The sequence below is a fragment of the Rutilus rutilus genome, assembly GCF_951802725.1.
Source record: "Rutilus rutilus genome assembly, chromosome: 13".
Taxonomy (NCBI): Eukaryota; Metazoa; Chordata; class Actinopteri; order Cypriniformes; family Leuciscidae; genus Rutilus; species Rutilus rutilus.
In genome coordinates this window covers 13,777,226-13,791,787 of record NC_140218.1, presented here as the reverse complement: position 1 = coordinate 13,791,787, position 14,562 = coordinate 13,777,226, and the positions used below count along the sequence as shown (strand labels likewise).

Genomic DNA, 14,562 nt, shown 5'->3' with positions numbered 1-14,562 from the left:
AAGAATGACTGACTCCAACTCTCTTAGCCAATGCCTGGGCACAGAAAACCTTAGAAGCCAGGCGTGAAACGTGAGCCAGTAGTTGTTTAAAGGGATTATTCTTCCCACCCACAATCCAGTCTCTTCGGGCTAGTTAGCATATCACGTGCCTGCGCTTTAATGAACTGGACACATGGATATAGTCGTGCGCATGCGCGTGCGTAAAATGTAGTTGGAAATGAGGTATCAGTCTTGGAGTAGGCGACTTTTAAAAAGCATCGGCAGCCCGTGATATGACGACTTCGCTGGTCCTGCATCCACGCTGGGCGGACACCTTGATGTACGTGTATGAAAAAAGCCCGAATGAAAATAATCAAAATAAAAGCCAAATTATGGAAGGATTGAGCGGGAATTGCCCTGCGACTCATTGCAGGGAACTGATTTCACACCCCGCGCTGGGGCGGCATTCCGGCACCATAGCGACTCACCAGGGATCCGTGTATTCGGATATATCTTCCCCAGAAACAGGGCGACAGTGTCCCGCTCCTCAGACGTCATCTAGCGCCTCTCTGAGTTACGGCTACCCCTTTGGAAACCCTTACTACGGTTGCAGATTATCTCACTCGCACAATGTGAACTTGCAGCAGAAACCATGTTCATACCATCCAGCAGAAAAATATGCCGAGACGAGCAGCGCTTTGCCCACGGAGGAGCTCTCCAGCAGGGCAAAAGAGTTTGCTTTCTACCCAAGTTTTGCCAGCTCGTACCAGGCGGTTCCAGGATATTTAGACATGTCGGTGGTTCCCAGTATTAGCGCGCATCCCGAGCCACGTCACGATGCATTGATCCCCATGGAGGGCTATCAACACTGGGCTCTGTCGAATGGCTGGGATGGGCAGGTGTACTGTTCAAAGGAGCAAACACAGTCTTCTCATCTTTGGAAATCTCCGTTTCCAGGTATGTCTTACCACACTTGTGAAACGGTTCAAAAATGAAAAAAAAATCAAAGAACATGCATAACAGGGGTAATACGACTTCGTGTTATGATAACATAGCTAGCCTATACTTTTTTTTTTTTTCTCCAACTGTAAACTGAACATGCAGAGTATTCACCTTAATGAAATGTTTCGATATATAATCTTGAATAAAAGTCATCAGGTGATAAGAGATTTGAACTTAAACCTCTAAATAATGCATTACGATTGCGCACCCACAAAGTCTGCATGAAGCTGTCAAATGTGCAATTTTTTGTTCTATTCATTTTTGACACGTGACAGTTGGGAAATGCTCAATTGGCTTTCCAGAACAAGAATTTGAGCAAATCCTAAACACAAGTAAGACTGAGTTTAGAATAGCCTATATGTTTTATTTACTCCCTCTCACATAAAATAGTAGGCTACAATGTTTGAGTGACGTATCTGGTTACAGAGGATAGTCATATATTAACTCAGATATTATTGAGTCACAGGATTCTTAAGGCAGGAAAGTCACGCAATTTGGAACTTGGGTATGGCAATATTGCCTACCTTTGCTCCTCCCGTATAATAATATGATAATAAAAGGTCTTATTTGTACCACGCATATAAATCTTTGTCAGCAGCGATCGGGAGTGGTGCCCCGCAACCTGTTATTGACATTTAGCGAATTCCATGGAGCAGCATATTTTTTTTTTTTTTTTTTTTTAAGAGCAGCTGGCGTTCTGTAGTCAAGTTATTGATTTTAGCTGTGGAGTAAAATTACAAAATACCAATACTATGTAGGTAGAACTCAGTATAGGCTACTGTCGCATTATAGTGGCTATAGTGAATACTTGTCACCACCAACACGCCCCTGACCCGTTTAGCAATCCCCCCCCCCCCCCCTCCCCCCAGAGGTCGTCACAGTAACACACAGGTAGCATATATTTTAAAATAACCACACACAAAAAAAGGATATAACAAAATAGGCTTTTTAATGCAGTACTTCATGTGCTCATGCTGTTTTTATACATAGTCCAAACCAGGTCTTTACAGTTAAAGTCTGTTTGGATCCGTTAGACAATCGTTTCTGAAAGAAGGGCAGTTGACATGCATCTGTCTTGTGTAAATGTTTTGTACCAGAGTAATGACAGAGAAAATCATAGAATACATCTGAATGTGTCTGTGCTTCAGCTGCCAGAGGAGCCTATAATATCCTTCACCTTATTTTACCTTTACTATGCCACTGTGAGGTAGTGATTTTGGGAAATGAATGTTACTGAGCGTCAGTGTAGTTACATTATAATAAAAATACACGTGATTTTACATAACAGTATATTGTATTGTAACTGAGGAGTAGCCTATTTGTTTGGCAAGCACCTGTCATAAACCCTCAATTTTGAAAAGACTTAAAATTGAGGATGATTTGGTCTTTCCACAAACCCCATCCAAATTTTACTCGAGAACGATTTATTGTTGTCAGTTTATCAGTGTTGGTTAAAAAACTATTAACAATGCTGGAAAAAGGGCTACATAACTTACATAACGTTATGTAGACGCAGACTAATAAATATCCTTCCTACTGTATACTACATATATATATATATATATATATATATATATATATATATATATATATATATATATATATATATATATATATATATATATTAGTAGCTAATATTATTTTTGTATATTATTTTTGATTCGATAAAGTAACTCACAATAGGAACATAAATGCTTATGTGTTCATTTATGACATTGGCCCCAGATATTTAAATCATTTGACGCGACAATTAAATACTTTATTAAATAGATAACTCAGTGTTTCCCCATGGTGTCAAACTGAGCAAAACTTTCACCAGTGCCACTAGTATAATAATGCTTCCATTCACTTTTTGTTTTTCAGATGTTGTTCCGTTGCAGCCGGAAGTCAGCAGTTATCGGCGAGGGCGCAAAAAGCGTGTTCCCTACACCAAGCTACAACTGAAGGAACTGGAAAAGGAGTATGCAGCAAGCAAGTTTATCACCAAAGACAAGAGACGACGCATCTCTGCGACAACCAACCTCTCAGAACGCCAAGTTACTATTTGGTTTCAGAACCGCAGAGTGAAGGAGAAAAAGTTTGTCAGTAAATCCAAGACTAACAATCACATGCATACTTGATGCATGTTTCGTACTTTTTTCTCCCGCCATCTTATATCCTTCCGTCCAGAAAGTCTGATATTTACCTCTGTTCAGAAATCATGAATGAAGAACATCCGGGCAGCCTCAAGCCTAACCTGTCTTCTTTCACTTTATTTAATTTAAAACATGCACACAGTACCATAACCGCTCACTCTTTGGCTTTTTGGGCATATGATACAAAACTGTGAAAATAAAGAGAGAAAAAAAACATTTCAACTTCGTCCTTTTCTATGAATGTACATATATAAATAATAAATATTTAAAATTACACAAATATCAAAGAGACACATTGTTTACGTGCATCTGAAAATGAAAGGAGACGCGACCCTTCTGCATCTCTTCATGTGTCCGTCAAAGCCAACCAGCAGAAAACACTCGAGGGGCTCAACACGCACGAGAAGAGAGAAAAACAAAAAACAATCGGACACTTTGGATGAATCAAGACTTGTATAAACTCTCAAAAGGCTATAGCAAATATTGAACTGAGTCACGAATAGACGTATTTCGTGGAGATGACAAAAGATTTTGCTAGAATGAGCCTACGAGACTTCAAAAGCTAAATGGTTCACTGTGGGATACATTGCTTTTTAATGCCGAGGGTAAACCATGGCTGCTAATATTAACTGTACAGTTTAATGCTTCTATTATTTAATTTCGATTTTGCGTATGACAGGTCTGTAAAAAAAAAAGGTAAAAAAAAAAAAAGGAATGTTTCAAGATCATTTGTATGTGTCCCTATTAGCAGTGAAGGATATGACTCTGCCATGCAACTGGAATGATTGTAAGCTTTTAAAAATCATTTAGTATTAAACATTAATGCACAGCCTTTTTGTTTTTATATAGAAATGTGTATCGTAAAGCATTGGAGCTGTTCACACAACTTGTCTGTATCTCTTTTCGTGCAGTATGTGAACTGTATTGTGGTGTTCAATTCCTAAAGTAATGAATTGAGACATATTTCATAAATAAAAATGACAATGGAATTTGTTGAGTACATATTTGTTGTTAATCAATGCATTATCAATGACAACGGTGCATGGCCCATTTATGGCCGCTTCAAATGCATGTCTGCCTGTCCGTCTTTCTTCATTAGTGAGAGTTCTTAGATTGAATGTTTGTGTGTCAGTATAGGGTGAGGGTTGTTGAACAAGCGCAGTGCCTGTATTTTCGTTGCGAAAATGAATTTTATTAATCAACACGAGACTCGGGATTGCTTGATATACGTAAGAAATATGCACAACCTTAATAGATGTTGGTGACACGACAAGATAATAACATTGGGAAAATGTCTAGTATGATTAGTTAACTTTTGACTCTTACATGTTCTATTTTAAAAACATGAATCTCTAAAGTTAGTGCTGAATATCATTTGAATCAGAATGCTCGCGCAGTCGGCTTCCACTATATGCCTTATGCATAAAGCAAACAACACACTTAGCCTACATGTAACGATTTAGTTATAGTGTTTATTTACTTTATCACAGGGCTAATAATGCAATTCTTCGCTATAATTATATTCAGTATTATATCATTCAGTTTAAGCAAGATTGGGATGTATGTCTTACTCGGACTATAATTGTAGGCTACTACAGTTTTACTAATGTTAAAGAATAAAGGTGAAAGAAGGCTAATCCTCAATGAAATGTCACTATGAATATGCCACGACAACATTCAGATAAGTTTGTTCTTCACAGTTTGGTACTGGTTCATGAGGACTATCCCGTTCGGCTCTGAAGGTATAGTCGGAGGTAGGCTACAACATTCATTGATTGCTTAAAATAATTTCATTTTAAAATAACATTATTATTTTAGTAATATTACATTGATTTTTCAATAGTTGGTAAAATAAGCTGCCTGAAACACTGTAAAATGTGAACATTTAAATATTTTTTGTTATAACACGCCATTTAAATGTAATGCTGGTGGCAGTGTATAGTTAACGCATATTTAAATGCCTCAACATCCTATTCACAGTAAAAACAAAACTTGTTGCCATAAACTTTTAAGTACAATAAACTTGGATGTTTAAGTCATTTCTTAAATTAAGTCGCAACTAAATTACATTAAATTGACTTTAAAAATTAGTTGAATCTTGTATAACTTCAAAATTAAAATTGCTTAACTTATTTTGAGGTAAAGCAATGTAAAAACATGTTGTCATAACGTATTGATCATATACATTTTTACAGTGTTACCTTTTTATACAAATATCTGTTTTTAAAGTTAGTTTGTTTTGTTTTTTTTAACAAGGCGTCGCTAGCTCCCTTTTGTCAAAATTCTAAGAAATAAGGAATTCTATTAAATGTATATCAGAGTTATATCGTAGATGTATATATGAGTTATTTAAATATGAGAAGCGTTATAAGAAAAATAAGCAATTTGGTAAATAATTGCTTACGAACGTATGAAGCACGTATGAAGCACACACCCTGTAACTGGTAAAACTTTCTTGTCATCAGTCAACTATCAGCATAATTAGTATTTTTTGTTGAAGTTGGTTACTTTGAAAACAGAGAAATATAATGTTAACTGCGTGATACTTAAGCCGTGTGTTTTAACGTCACGTGATCGCGCGTTACCCTTGACCATGACTATGCAGTCGCTTTGACCTTGACATCACAGAGTCTTGTGAATAATAAACAGAGGGGCTGGACACCACTGCCCGTGGTTTGTTTTCAGGCAAACAAGGTGTTATTTCTCTGTCTAGACGGCGAGAGTTAATGACATACCATAAATACATAAAAAAGGAAAATGCTCTGATTATCCAATATCCTTGTCATTGTGAAAATGTACACTGTGTACGTTTTCAGTCCCCCGTTTTGTACTACACCATTTTTCTCTTCCGCGATCCCTTTCCCGTATAAGTTTTAAACCACCAGTGGTTGTATTCTCTCATCATGAGGTGTAGGTTATATTGACCACGAAGGCAGGTAGTGCATTTACGTCTGCAAAAGACATGCTCAGAGATGTCATCTTGTGTTATCCATAGGCGCGCCGAGGAATGATGGGTACTTCTTACCAAATATCGACAGATGCATCCTCCGCAGGGCCACGTCAAAAGGTACGGCTAGTTTATTTATTTGTAGTGAATATGCGCATTGCCTTGGTGTTTTAAATATGGAAATGAGTAGGTAATTTATAAATATAGAACCATATGAATTTATTTTATGGTCTTTTATTGATGCACTTGTTCTATCAAGCTACCATTTTCTGTCTAGTTAGGCGCAAGGCCTATTCAAAATACGCAAAACTATTATGAGGAATTGGGGGGAAAGATTACTTTTTCGAAATATATATTTTCTTCCTACTCAAGTGAGCGTCACAGCACGCTTTACAATTTTGTTTTCTTTAATTTATTGCCGAATGTAATTATTTCATAATTTATGCACTCAGCAAAAAAAAAAAAAAAAAAAAAAAAGAAGAAGGAAAAGTAATTTATAATATTGTTGGATTTCTAAAGTTAGAATACAAATTATTAACTCGATCAAACAACTGTATTTCTCATAAGTTGCAGGCTAGTTCAACCCTGTTGGTTTTGGGCACTATTTCTTGCTATTAAAAAAATTATAGATTTTTAGTATTTTTTTCTAGAATTACAATAACACTTGCAGGTTTTGCATAGGACAAAAGGTGTTATTCTAATATAGAAATCGGATCATTTGATTATTTATGTTATGGATCTATCTAGAATTATTGCTCTTACTCTCACCATTGCATTGCTTTATTAATTGTAAACTCAACAATAAACGATGTTGCACTTATATGCCCATTGTCTTATATCACTGTTCACATTTATTTAAAAACACATAAATATAACGTATACATATATATTTTTTAAATGCATACATACCCATTTTTAAAGCAGGCACTCATACCAAATTTGAGAAAAACAAATATATAAATAAACTCTTTTCACAACTATATGGTTTCAAGGGATATGTTACTCAAATTATAAATGTTCCGTGCAAAAGGCCTGTTCAGCAAAACATATGGGCTCACGTAGGGTTTTCTTTTATTCGCCGGTTCTAAACGGAGCAGCTGGAATGTGAAGAGAGAGATCAGTGGGTTGAGCAGAAAGGGGGCTGATAACCTCTGGTGGCGTATGGTGGAAATATCAGGAAGTGAGCAGTGTAGACTCAACACGAAGACACATGCTTTGCATAGGTCTTTACATTAAAGTCTGGCACACGTACTCTTTCTGAGTATGTGTGTTTAATTTAAGAAGAAGGTAGCTAACAAACTAGTAATATGTAGGCTATATTTGTAGTGCATATTTGATGAATTTGCTAGTATTTGCGAAAAGGCCTGCTACGCATAGCGGTCACACATTGAATTGTATGATTATGGGTTGTGTTAATTAAACCTTTACATTTATGCATTTAGCAGATGTTTTTACCTATAGCGCCTTACACGAGAGGAACAAAAGCAATTATTCAAAGATCCAACAATGTTTCTAATACACAACGCCAGGTTTATTTGAAAACTGTAGATTAGGAAGCAAGTTAGTGTCTTGCTTAGTGCGGCTGATTTAATTCCCACATGTATATATATATATATATATTTATTATTTTATATATGCTGTATATTATATGATATGTATAATATTAAAGATGCATTGCATCTCTTGCAATGTGAACCAGATTTGCATATGTCATGTTTTTTTTCTTTCTATTTGTAGGCTATTTTATAAACTTAGAATATTACCAGCTGCACAGTCCATGAAAGCAAAATAATAAATAAATAGAGAATAAATAAATAAATAAATAAATATATATACATAGAATAGGCTATATAAACAGAAACTTAGGTCAGATTTGCGATTTTTAAACGCCGTAAAGTGTTGCAACGAACATCCTGATTTCTGTTTAATCACTTTAGCTACTATTGTCTTGTTTAAGCTCAATTTATAATTACTTAATTTAATCAATAATTCTACCTGTTATTTAAAAAAAAAAAAGATACATGCAATAGTGCAAACGCATTAGTTACGTTTGTGTGATCATCATACACACTTTTTATGGAAGTTGCGTCTTTAATTCTCTACGTTGTTTTGTAAAGCTGTGTTTTTATTGTTATGGTCAATATTTAAATTTACTATTGTAGTTAGCGTTATTATTAGTATTGGATTTTTAAAGTCTATTAGGATACCGAATTATATCATCAAACATTCATCCTTTCTCCAAATTGAGGTAAAGTATTTAAGAACAAGTATTTAAGAACAGGAATTTTGCATTTAATTTACATTTTAATGTATACGTTGTTGTTTCCTCGAGAAATTGGCCTCGGAGGACATTTACTGCAAGGCTTTCACTACGCCAACCTGTCTTCCAAAATCAAAGACAATAAAAAGGCCTTTGTTTACGCTATGGCCCTGTCTGGACGGGAAAGAGATTCCAAGACAGCAATCTCACAGCGGCGCAGACAGTGCACTAGACACTGACCTTGAACTAACAACTATTTTAGCCATTTTTCAGAGATTTTGGGAGATATCAACTTTGGCCATCCTTCTGGTAAGTAAATATAATCTTTTAACTGTGACGTCTAAGCGATATTATTTGAGACAGTCAGGTTGAGGCGAATATTTATTTATTTATTTATTTTTATTTTTTTGACTACATTAAGTTGTTGAAATGTCATTCATTCCCAGTGTGAGAAGAATTTACTCTTTGAACAACTTGTTGTACTCTGTTTTATTCTTGGGTGGAAATAATGATTTTTTTTTTACTAAAAACTGATTAGAAGTAACTAAGAAAATGACACGAGTGAATCTAATAAGTAGCATGAGTGTTTTCTCTAAGTATAGTGACTAAATGTCTCTATAGCTTCATATTTGGTGATTACATTTATAGTAACAAAAAAGTCCTGACATTTTAGAGAAATATCTGATAGCATTTAAAATGTATATGCATACATAGCATGTTAATTATAGCCTACATGAATCTGGTATGGAGTATAGTCTAGCCGTAAAACATGCACATGTGTATCTCAAATTTGGATGTAATAATCTTTGGGCAATTTAGAGGACAACATTTGTAGTCTTTTGGTTGTTTTGGATCTCTGTTATATTTGTAATGAGCTGAACACCGGATTTCCTTTGCATTTATAGCCTGATAGCCTACTCATCGCCATCAATGAAGTTGTTTGTGGTTATTTTGCCTTTGTCGCTATTTGAGAGTAGACTAAACAAAAATAAATGAATAAATACACAAGTTGCACTAATCATAATTACAAACACCCCCCCACACAGATACACTGACACAAGCTTTAGATTGACAGCAGACGCAACGTTACCGTTTCTCAAAGACTCGTGCAATAAACAAGGAAAATACAAATGATTTAAAATGAACGAAGGCAAATATAATTTGCTTCTTCATAAATATATGTCAGCATGAGCATGTGCGCGAGAGGCTAAGCAAACGCGTAAACAAAAAAAATGGTTAAAAAGGTTATGACGGTATATATCAATCCGAATATTATATATATACATATATAAAAATATATGTATTACATAGTTTTTAAATATTGTAAATATGACAGCTGTGTCCACATCTGACAACCTTTAACTTGGTTATTTGCATTCCACTTCCAAAGCAGAGATAAAAAGGGATATAATTCAAAAACAGTGTTTTTGACACTAAATACAATTAGACTGAAAATCCCAGTGTATTTATTTATAATTATTAACTTGGAAAATAAAATACAACAACAAACAAAAGGCTTGAAAGATTGGACAAACACTGAATTTGCACTTATATCAACTTTACGTTACCTAAACACACCAATGTGAGACAGAGGGTTTAATGCGTAGCCATACTGTTATTATTGTCTTTTTCTCATCTTAATCTTTATTTTCGCTTCATTATGTTCTCAAATAATACACGTGACAATGACACGGCGTTGCATTTGATATGAGGAAAATTTGCTTGTATTTTATATATTTACAATCAAAAATCAATTAATGTGATCCAGTGTGGTGTATTTGGAGCGGCAGAATCATTTTAATGCCCTCTGCCAGCTTGTAAAATTCAAATAAAAGAATTGCGAGATGTGTAACAACTCTGCATGAGTTTGACTGCGAGTATTTATAGGATGTATCTGTTAAAGTTGTTCATGTGAGGTGTACTAGAGCATATTATCTCAATAGGCTACGGTCTTTTAAAAAAATCTTATAGAATATCATCTTCTTTTACGGAGCCAATGGTTTCAACCTGCTGACCCCACTACAGTAAATATGAGTGGAGTTCAGCACTGAGCATCAGTATTTCTTTAAAACAAGCCTGTAAAAGATGAACATCACATCTTTATATTCAACCGTAATTTGTTTGAAAACAATGGCGAAAATCACCCTCTGCTTTAAGGGGGAAAGGAGCTTTTTCTTTGTGGGGAAAAGGTGTTTTATTTATTTATTTATTCCATGTAATAAAGATTAAACGAGGCTAGGGACACTTCTATATATTTCTAAACAGGAAAGTGAAAGATGATCAGTTAAGAACCTTTGAGCTAGGGGAAAAGAAAAACAAGATTTTACATTTTTAATAAGATATTTTATAGTATTTTAAAAAAGCATATAAAACCCGTTATACAGAAGTTAATGTTTTGTTTTGTCTGAAATGGACCAAGTGGGTGGTACCTTCTAGCGTTCGAGTAAGCTCCGGCACGTGACGTGGAGATGACCAATCAGGTGCACCTCCAGGTTTAACTACGTTAAATGTCAGATTGCAATAAACTAGAAGCTGTTGGTCTGGCCCGCGGAAATGGGCGAGCATAATCTTCTTAATCCTGGGTTTGTGGGACCTTTGGTAAACATCCACACTGGAGACAGGTTTTACTTCCCGAATTTTAGAGCCTCAGGGGGACAGCTGGCGGGGCTACCGTCTCTCTCGTACCCTAGAAGGGACAATGTTTGCTCTCTCCCGTGGAATCCATCGGAGTCGTGCAATGGATATCCTCAGTCTTACTTTAGCAGTCCCGTATCCATTAACCCCTCTTTTAATCGATCTTGTGAAATAACCCGACTGGAGGAAAGCAAATGTTATTATGGCAATTCCAGCAACACCAGAGAGCCGTGTTCAGAGAGCAACAATCTCAAACGAGAGGAGCGAGCGAGAGATACATCAGTATCGTCTGATCACGGGATGCACAATGGGATGGGCAACAGTGGCACCTTCTCAAAGTATGATTATGGCACCGAACATCTGACCCAAGACCCGCCATCCTGTCAGTCGTTGGAGTCCGACTCCAGTTCTTCAGTGCTAAACGAAGGAGGAAAGACTTCAGCAGGCGATCCACAAACCCTGATATCGCAAGGAAACCACGCAAGCAATATCGCCAGTGGAGGAGGTTTGTCCCTCGCTTTTAATCACAACTGAAAAAGGCAACAGAAGCACATAGTACAAATGTTTTGCTCCAGCTTTTTATTTATTTCTTTATCTTGCATGACGGTTTATTTAGGCATTCACTGGCAACTGTTATGATTTTCCTACATGGATCTTGCGTGGTTGTTCAAGGCCACTAGGGGTTGCCCTAAAATGCTCCACGTTCACCAGTTTAAGCGCTCAGTCATTTATACAACCAGTAAACACAACATCATAAAATTCAACAATCCCGTTGCCAATGTTTGGCGCTGTCTAAAAAGCATAGTTATTGTTGATATATGTAGGTTTTGCTAAAGCTTTCACGTTATTTTAGTAAGAAGAGCAGATTTGTACAATGGCAATTGCTCTGTTTGTTTTAATGACTCGTAAACTGAATTAATATCAGTTGCCGTGCATTTAATATGCCTTGAAACCGCTAAATAAGTAGGGTTCTCGCAAAAAGGACAATTACCGCGTTAATGTACATTTAACTAGAACAGTAAAACGTTCTAAGACATTCTTTTTGTGTAAACAGATACATTCGTCATATCGACAGCCTGCATCACACTTCAGATTGTCATTGAATCATGCCTAATTGTCATATTAACAGCCTCACAAAATAAAATGCACCAGAAATTTGTATTTTACGTGGCTTGATGTTTTTGATGTGCTGGCCTAAGATGTTTTGAAGCTCTCTCATGAACCCGTGCTATGCCCCTCTAGGTGCCCCGTGGTACCCGATGCACACCCGGACCCGCAAGAAGCGAAAGCCCTATTCCAAACTGCAGCTGGCCGAGCTTGAAGGAGAGTTCATGCTGAACGAGTTCATCACCCGGCAGCGACGCAGGGAGCTGTCTGACAGGCTCAATCTCAGCGACCAACAGGTTAAAATTTGGTTCCAAAATCGGCGGATGAAGAAAAAGAGACTGTTACTAAGGGAGCAGGCGCTGTCCTTCTTCTAAGGAGGCACACAATATACATTGCTCAATGCTAGTCCAACAGCAGTATTTAGTCAATGGGAATCTGCCATTGGCCCATTTTACTCTGAAAGTCTTGCCCTATGACGCATTTATGGGTACGCGACCAAATGATAGCTCCAAAAGTCTGCTTATACTATGTGGTATAGTGTTTATTTAAGAGGGTTTGTGCCCAGCAATTGTGGGCATGTACATGGTAATGTTTTAGTCTAAGTTTTGAAAGTAAAAAGCTAAGTCATCTCTCACTTTAGTTACTTTGAGTAATTAACTGCTAGTTAGAAATTCAGACAAATATAAGCTGTGAGATAGAATTTTGGACAGTAAAATGTTTTCTTATCAGTCTTAATGATATTGAAATGATCGCTAAATATTTATTGTCGGAGTGTTAAAAGATCTTTTAAAATGATAACACACTCGTGCCATGATCAGTGTTCTAAGCTTAAAAAAATGACTGAAACTCCATATGTTGTCTCAACTACAATCCTTAACTGTTCGTAATCTCCCAACTATGTTTTTTTATTTTGCCAGTTATCGCTAAGAAAGAGCCTTTCAAACCCCTCAACAATAAGACGCGTTAAGCCATCAACGTCTTATCTCCGTTCCGCAGTCATCGCCACGTGTTCTATGGCACGTTCACGGTCACGGGCACAAAGTTAGTGACCCAACTCATATCTTGGGCCCTTGAGAACCAAACTGCAATTACAGAACAGCTTTTATGAATAGACTTTGATCTAGCCTGTGAAATGTCATTCTGACAAATGTGAGCAGATTACATACTTCAACAACTAGATATTGGCCAAAGTGTAAATTAGTAGGCCTGCAGCTAAGCCGCATAAATGCGACTTCCTGCTAATAAAATATGTATTCTTGATATAGCCTACCTAGTGAAACTCGTCTCCATTATATTTGCATTATACCAGCATACATTTCCCATTAACGATAGCTCGTCCCTTGATCTGCCTTATTTGGACATATTCGCTTAGGTCTACTTAATTAATTCACAACAACAATGCTTCTGGGAGAGAAATGCATGGTTAAGTAATATTAAGACGTGCAATGGTAAATTAAAACAAAAAAGATTCATCAATTTATAACTGTAATGAAACTAGCAATCATACAGAACAGAAGAGATCAGATTTATATCCCAATATTCACGAGCCCGCTTTGCTAATTAGCGGGAACCATTGTGTTATTAGAAACATTATTTACTCAGATCATGGATTATATGCCAGTGAAATAGTTAATATTTGCTGCATGATGATAATGACTGTAGTTAGAAGGTAAAAAAGCAAATGTTTCCGGCTATTTTTTTGTCAAAAGGCGCATGTATTATTTTAAAACACCTTAAAATGAAAATAACGTTTTAAAATGGACACGTAACTGGTTAAAAGTTTGTATAATCTAAAGTAGTTTATTCGTTTGTAAGTATTATTATTATTATTATTAAGTATTATATTATTATTATTATTATTATTATTAAGTATTATTATTATTATATTATAAAGGAATTTGTCACAAGTCGGTGCTACGTTTTGTTTTGTTTTGTTGTTGTTGTTATTGGTCTGACAGATTGGCGACTGTCATTTGCTTTAAACCCTATTTTTGTGAATCTATAGAAAATACAATTATATGAATGACATCAACAACTATATAAAAATATCGTCACATTTCCCCCTCTTTGAAATGTTTTGTGAAATTGTCTCCGATGTATAATTTTTCTGTGTTGTTCTGTGTAATTTTGTGAATGCTCCACTGTCGCATTCCTTTGTACCTTGCGATTAAAATGTCTTGTAAATAATGTTCATGAATGTATCCATATATGTGTAACCTACAGTTTCTGATTAATAAAGTCTTTAAACTTCATTTTATTTACTTATTTAGTGATGTGGAAGGCCTATGAGTGTTATCTGAATCTGATCAATGTGTTACCTTAACACATTTTTCTATGCAGTAATAGCAGGAAAGCCGACTTCAGGCACTCAAACGACCGTTTTCAGAAACATTTCATCGCATTATCCTTATTTTGACAATATTGGCTCTTAATTATTTCAGTAGCTATAAGGTTAAGACATAAAAAAAGCTTTTGTTGTTTCTAACACTCAGGAGAAA

At 36.0% G+C, this 14,562-nt stretch overlaps 2 protein-coding genes across 2 annotated transcripts; both read left to right on the top strand.

Annotated features, from left to right (window-relative positions):
- The first annotated feature begins 266 nt into the window (after positions 1-266).
- Positions 267-3,309, top strand: hoxc13a (homeobox C13a). The gene is made up of 2 exons (XM_084428712.1): positions 267-936; positions 2,845-3,309. The coding sequence occupies exons 1-2, from the start codon at positions 273-275 to the stop codon at positions 3,099-3,101; spliced, it is 921 nt and encodes a 306-aa protein (XP_084284838.1). The 5' UTR covers positions 267-272; the 3' UTR covers positions 3,102-3,309.
- Positions 3,310-10,849: 7,540 nt separating this feature from the next.
- hoxc12a (homeobox C12a) lies at positions 10,850-14,240 on the top strand. Its single transcript, XM_084429020.1, has 2 exons — positions 10,850-11,462; positions 12,200-14,240. Exons 1-2 carry the CDS (start codon positions 10,877-10,879, stop codon positions 12,436-12,438), a joined length of 825 nt encoding a protein of 274 aa, XP_084285146.1. The 5' UTR covers positions 10,850-10,876; the 3' UTR covers positions 12,439-14,240.
- The last annotated feature ends 322 nt before the right edge of the window (positions 14,241-14,562 follow it).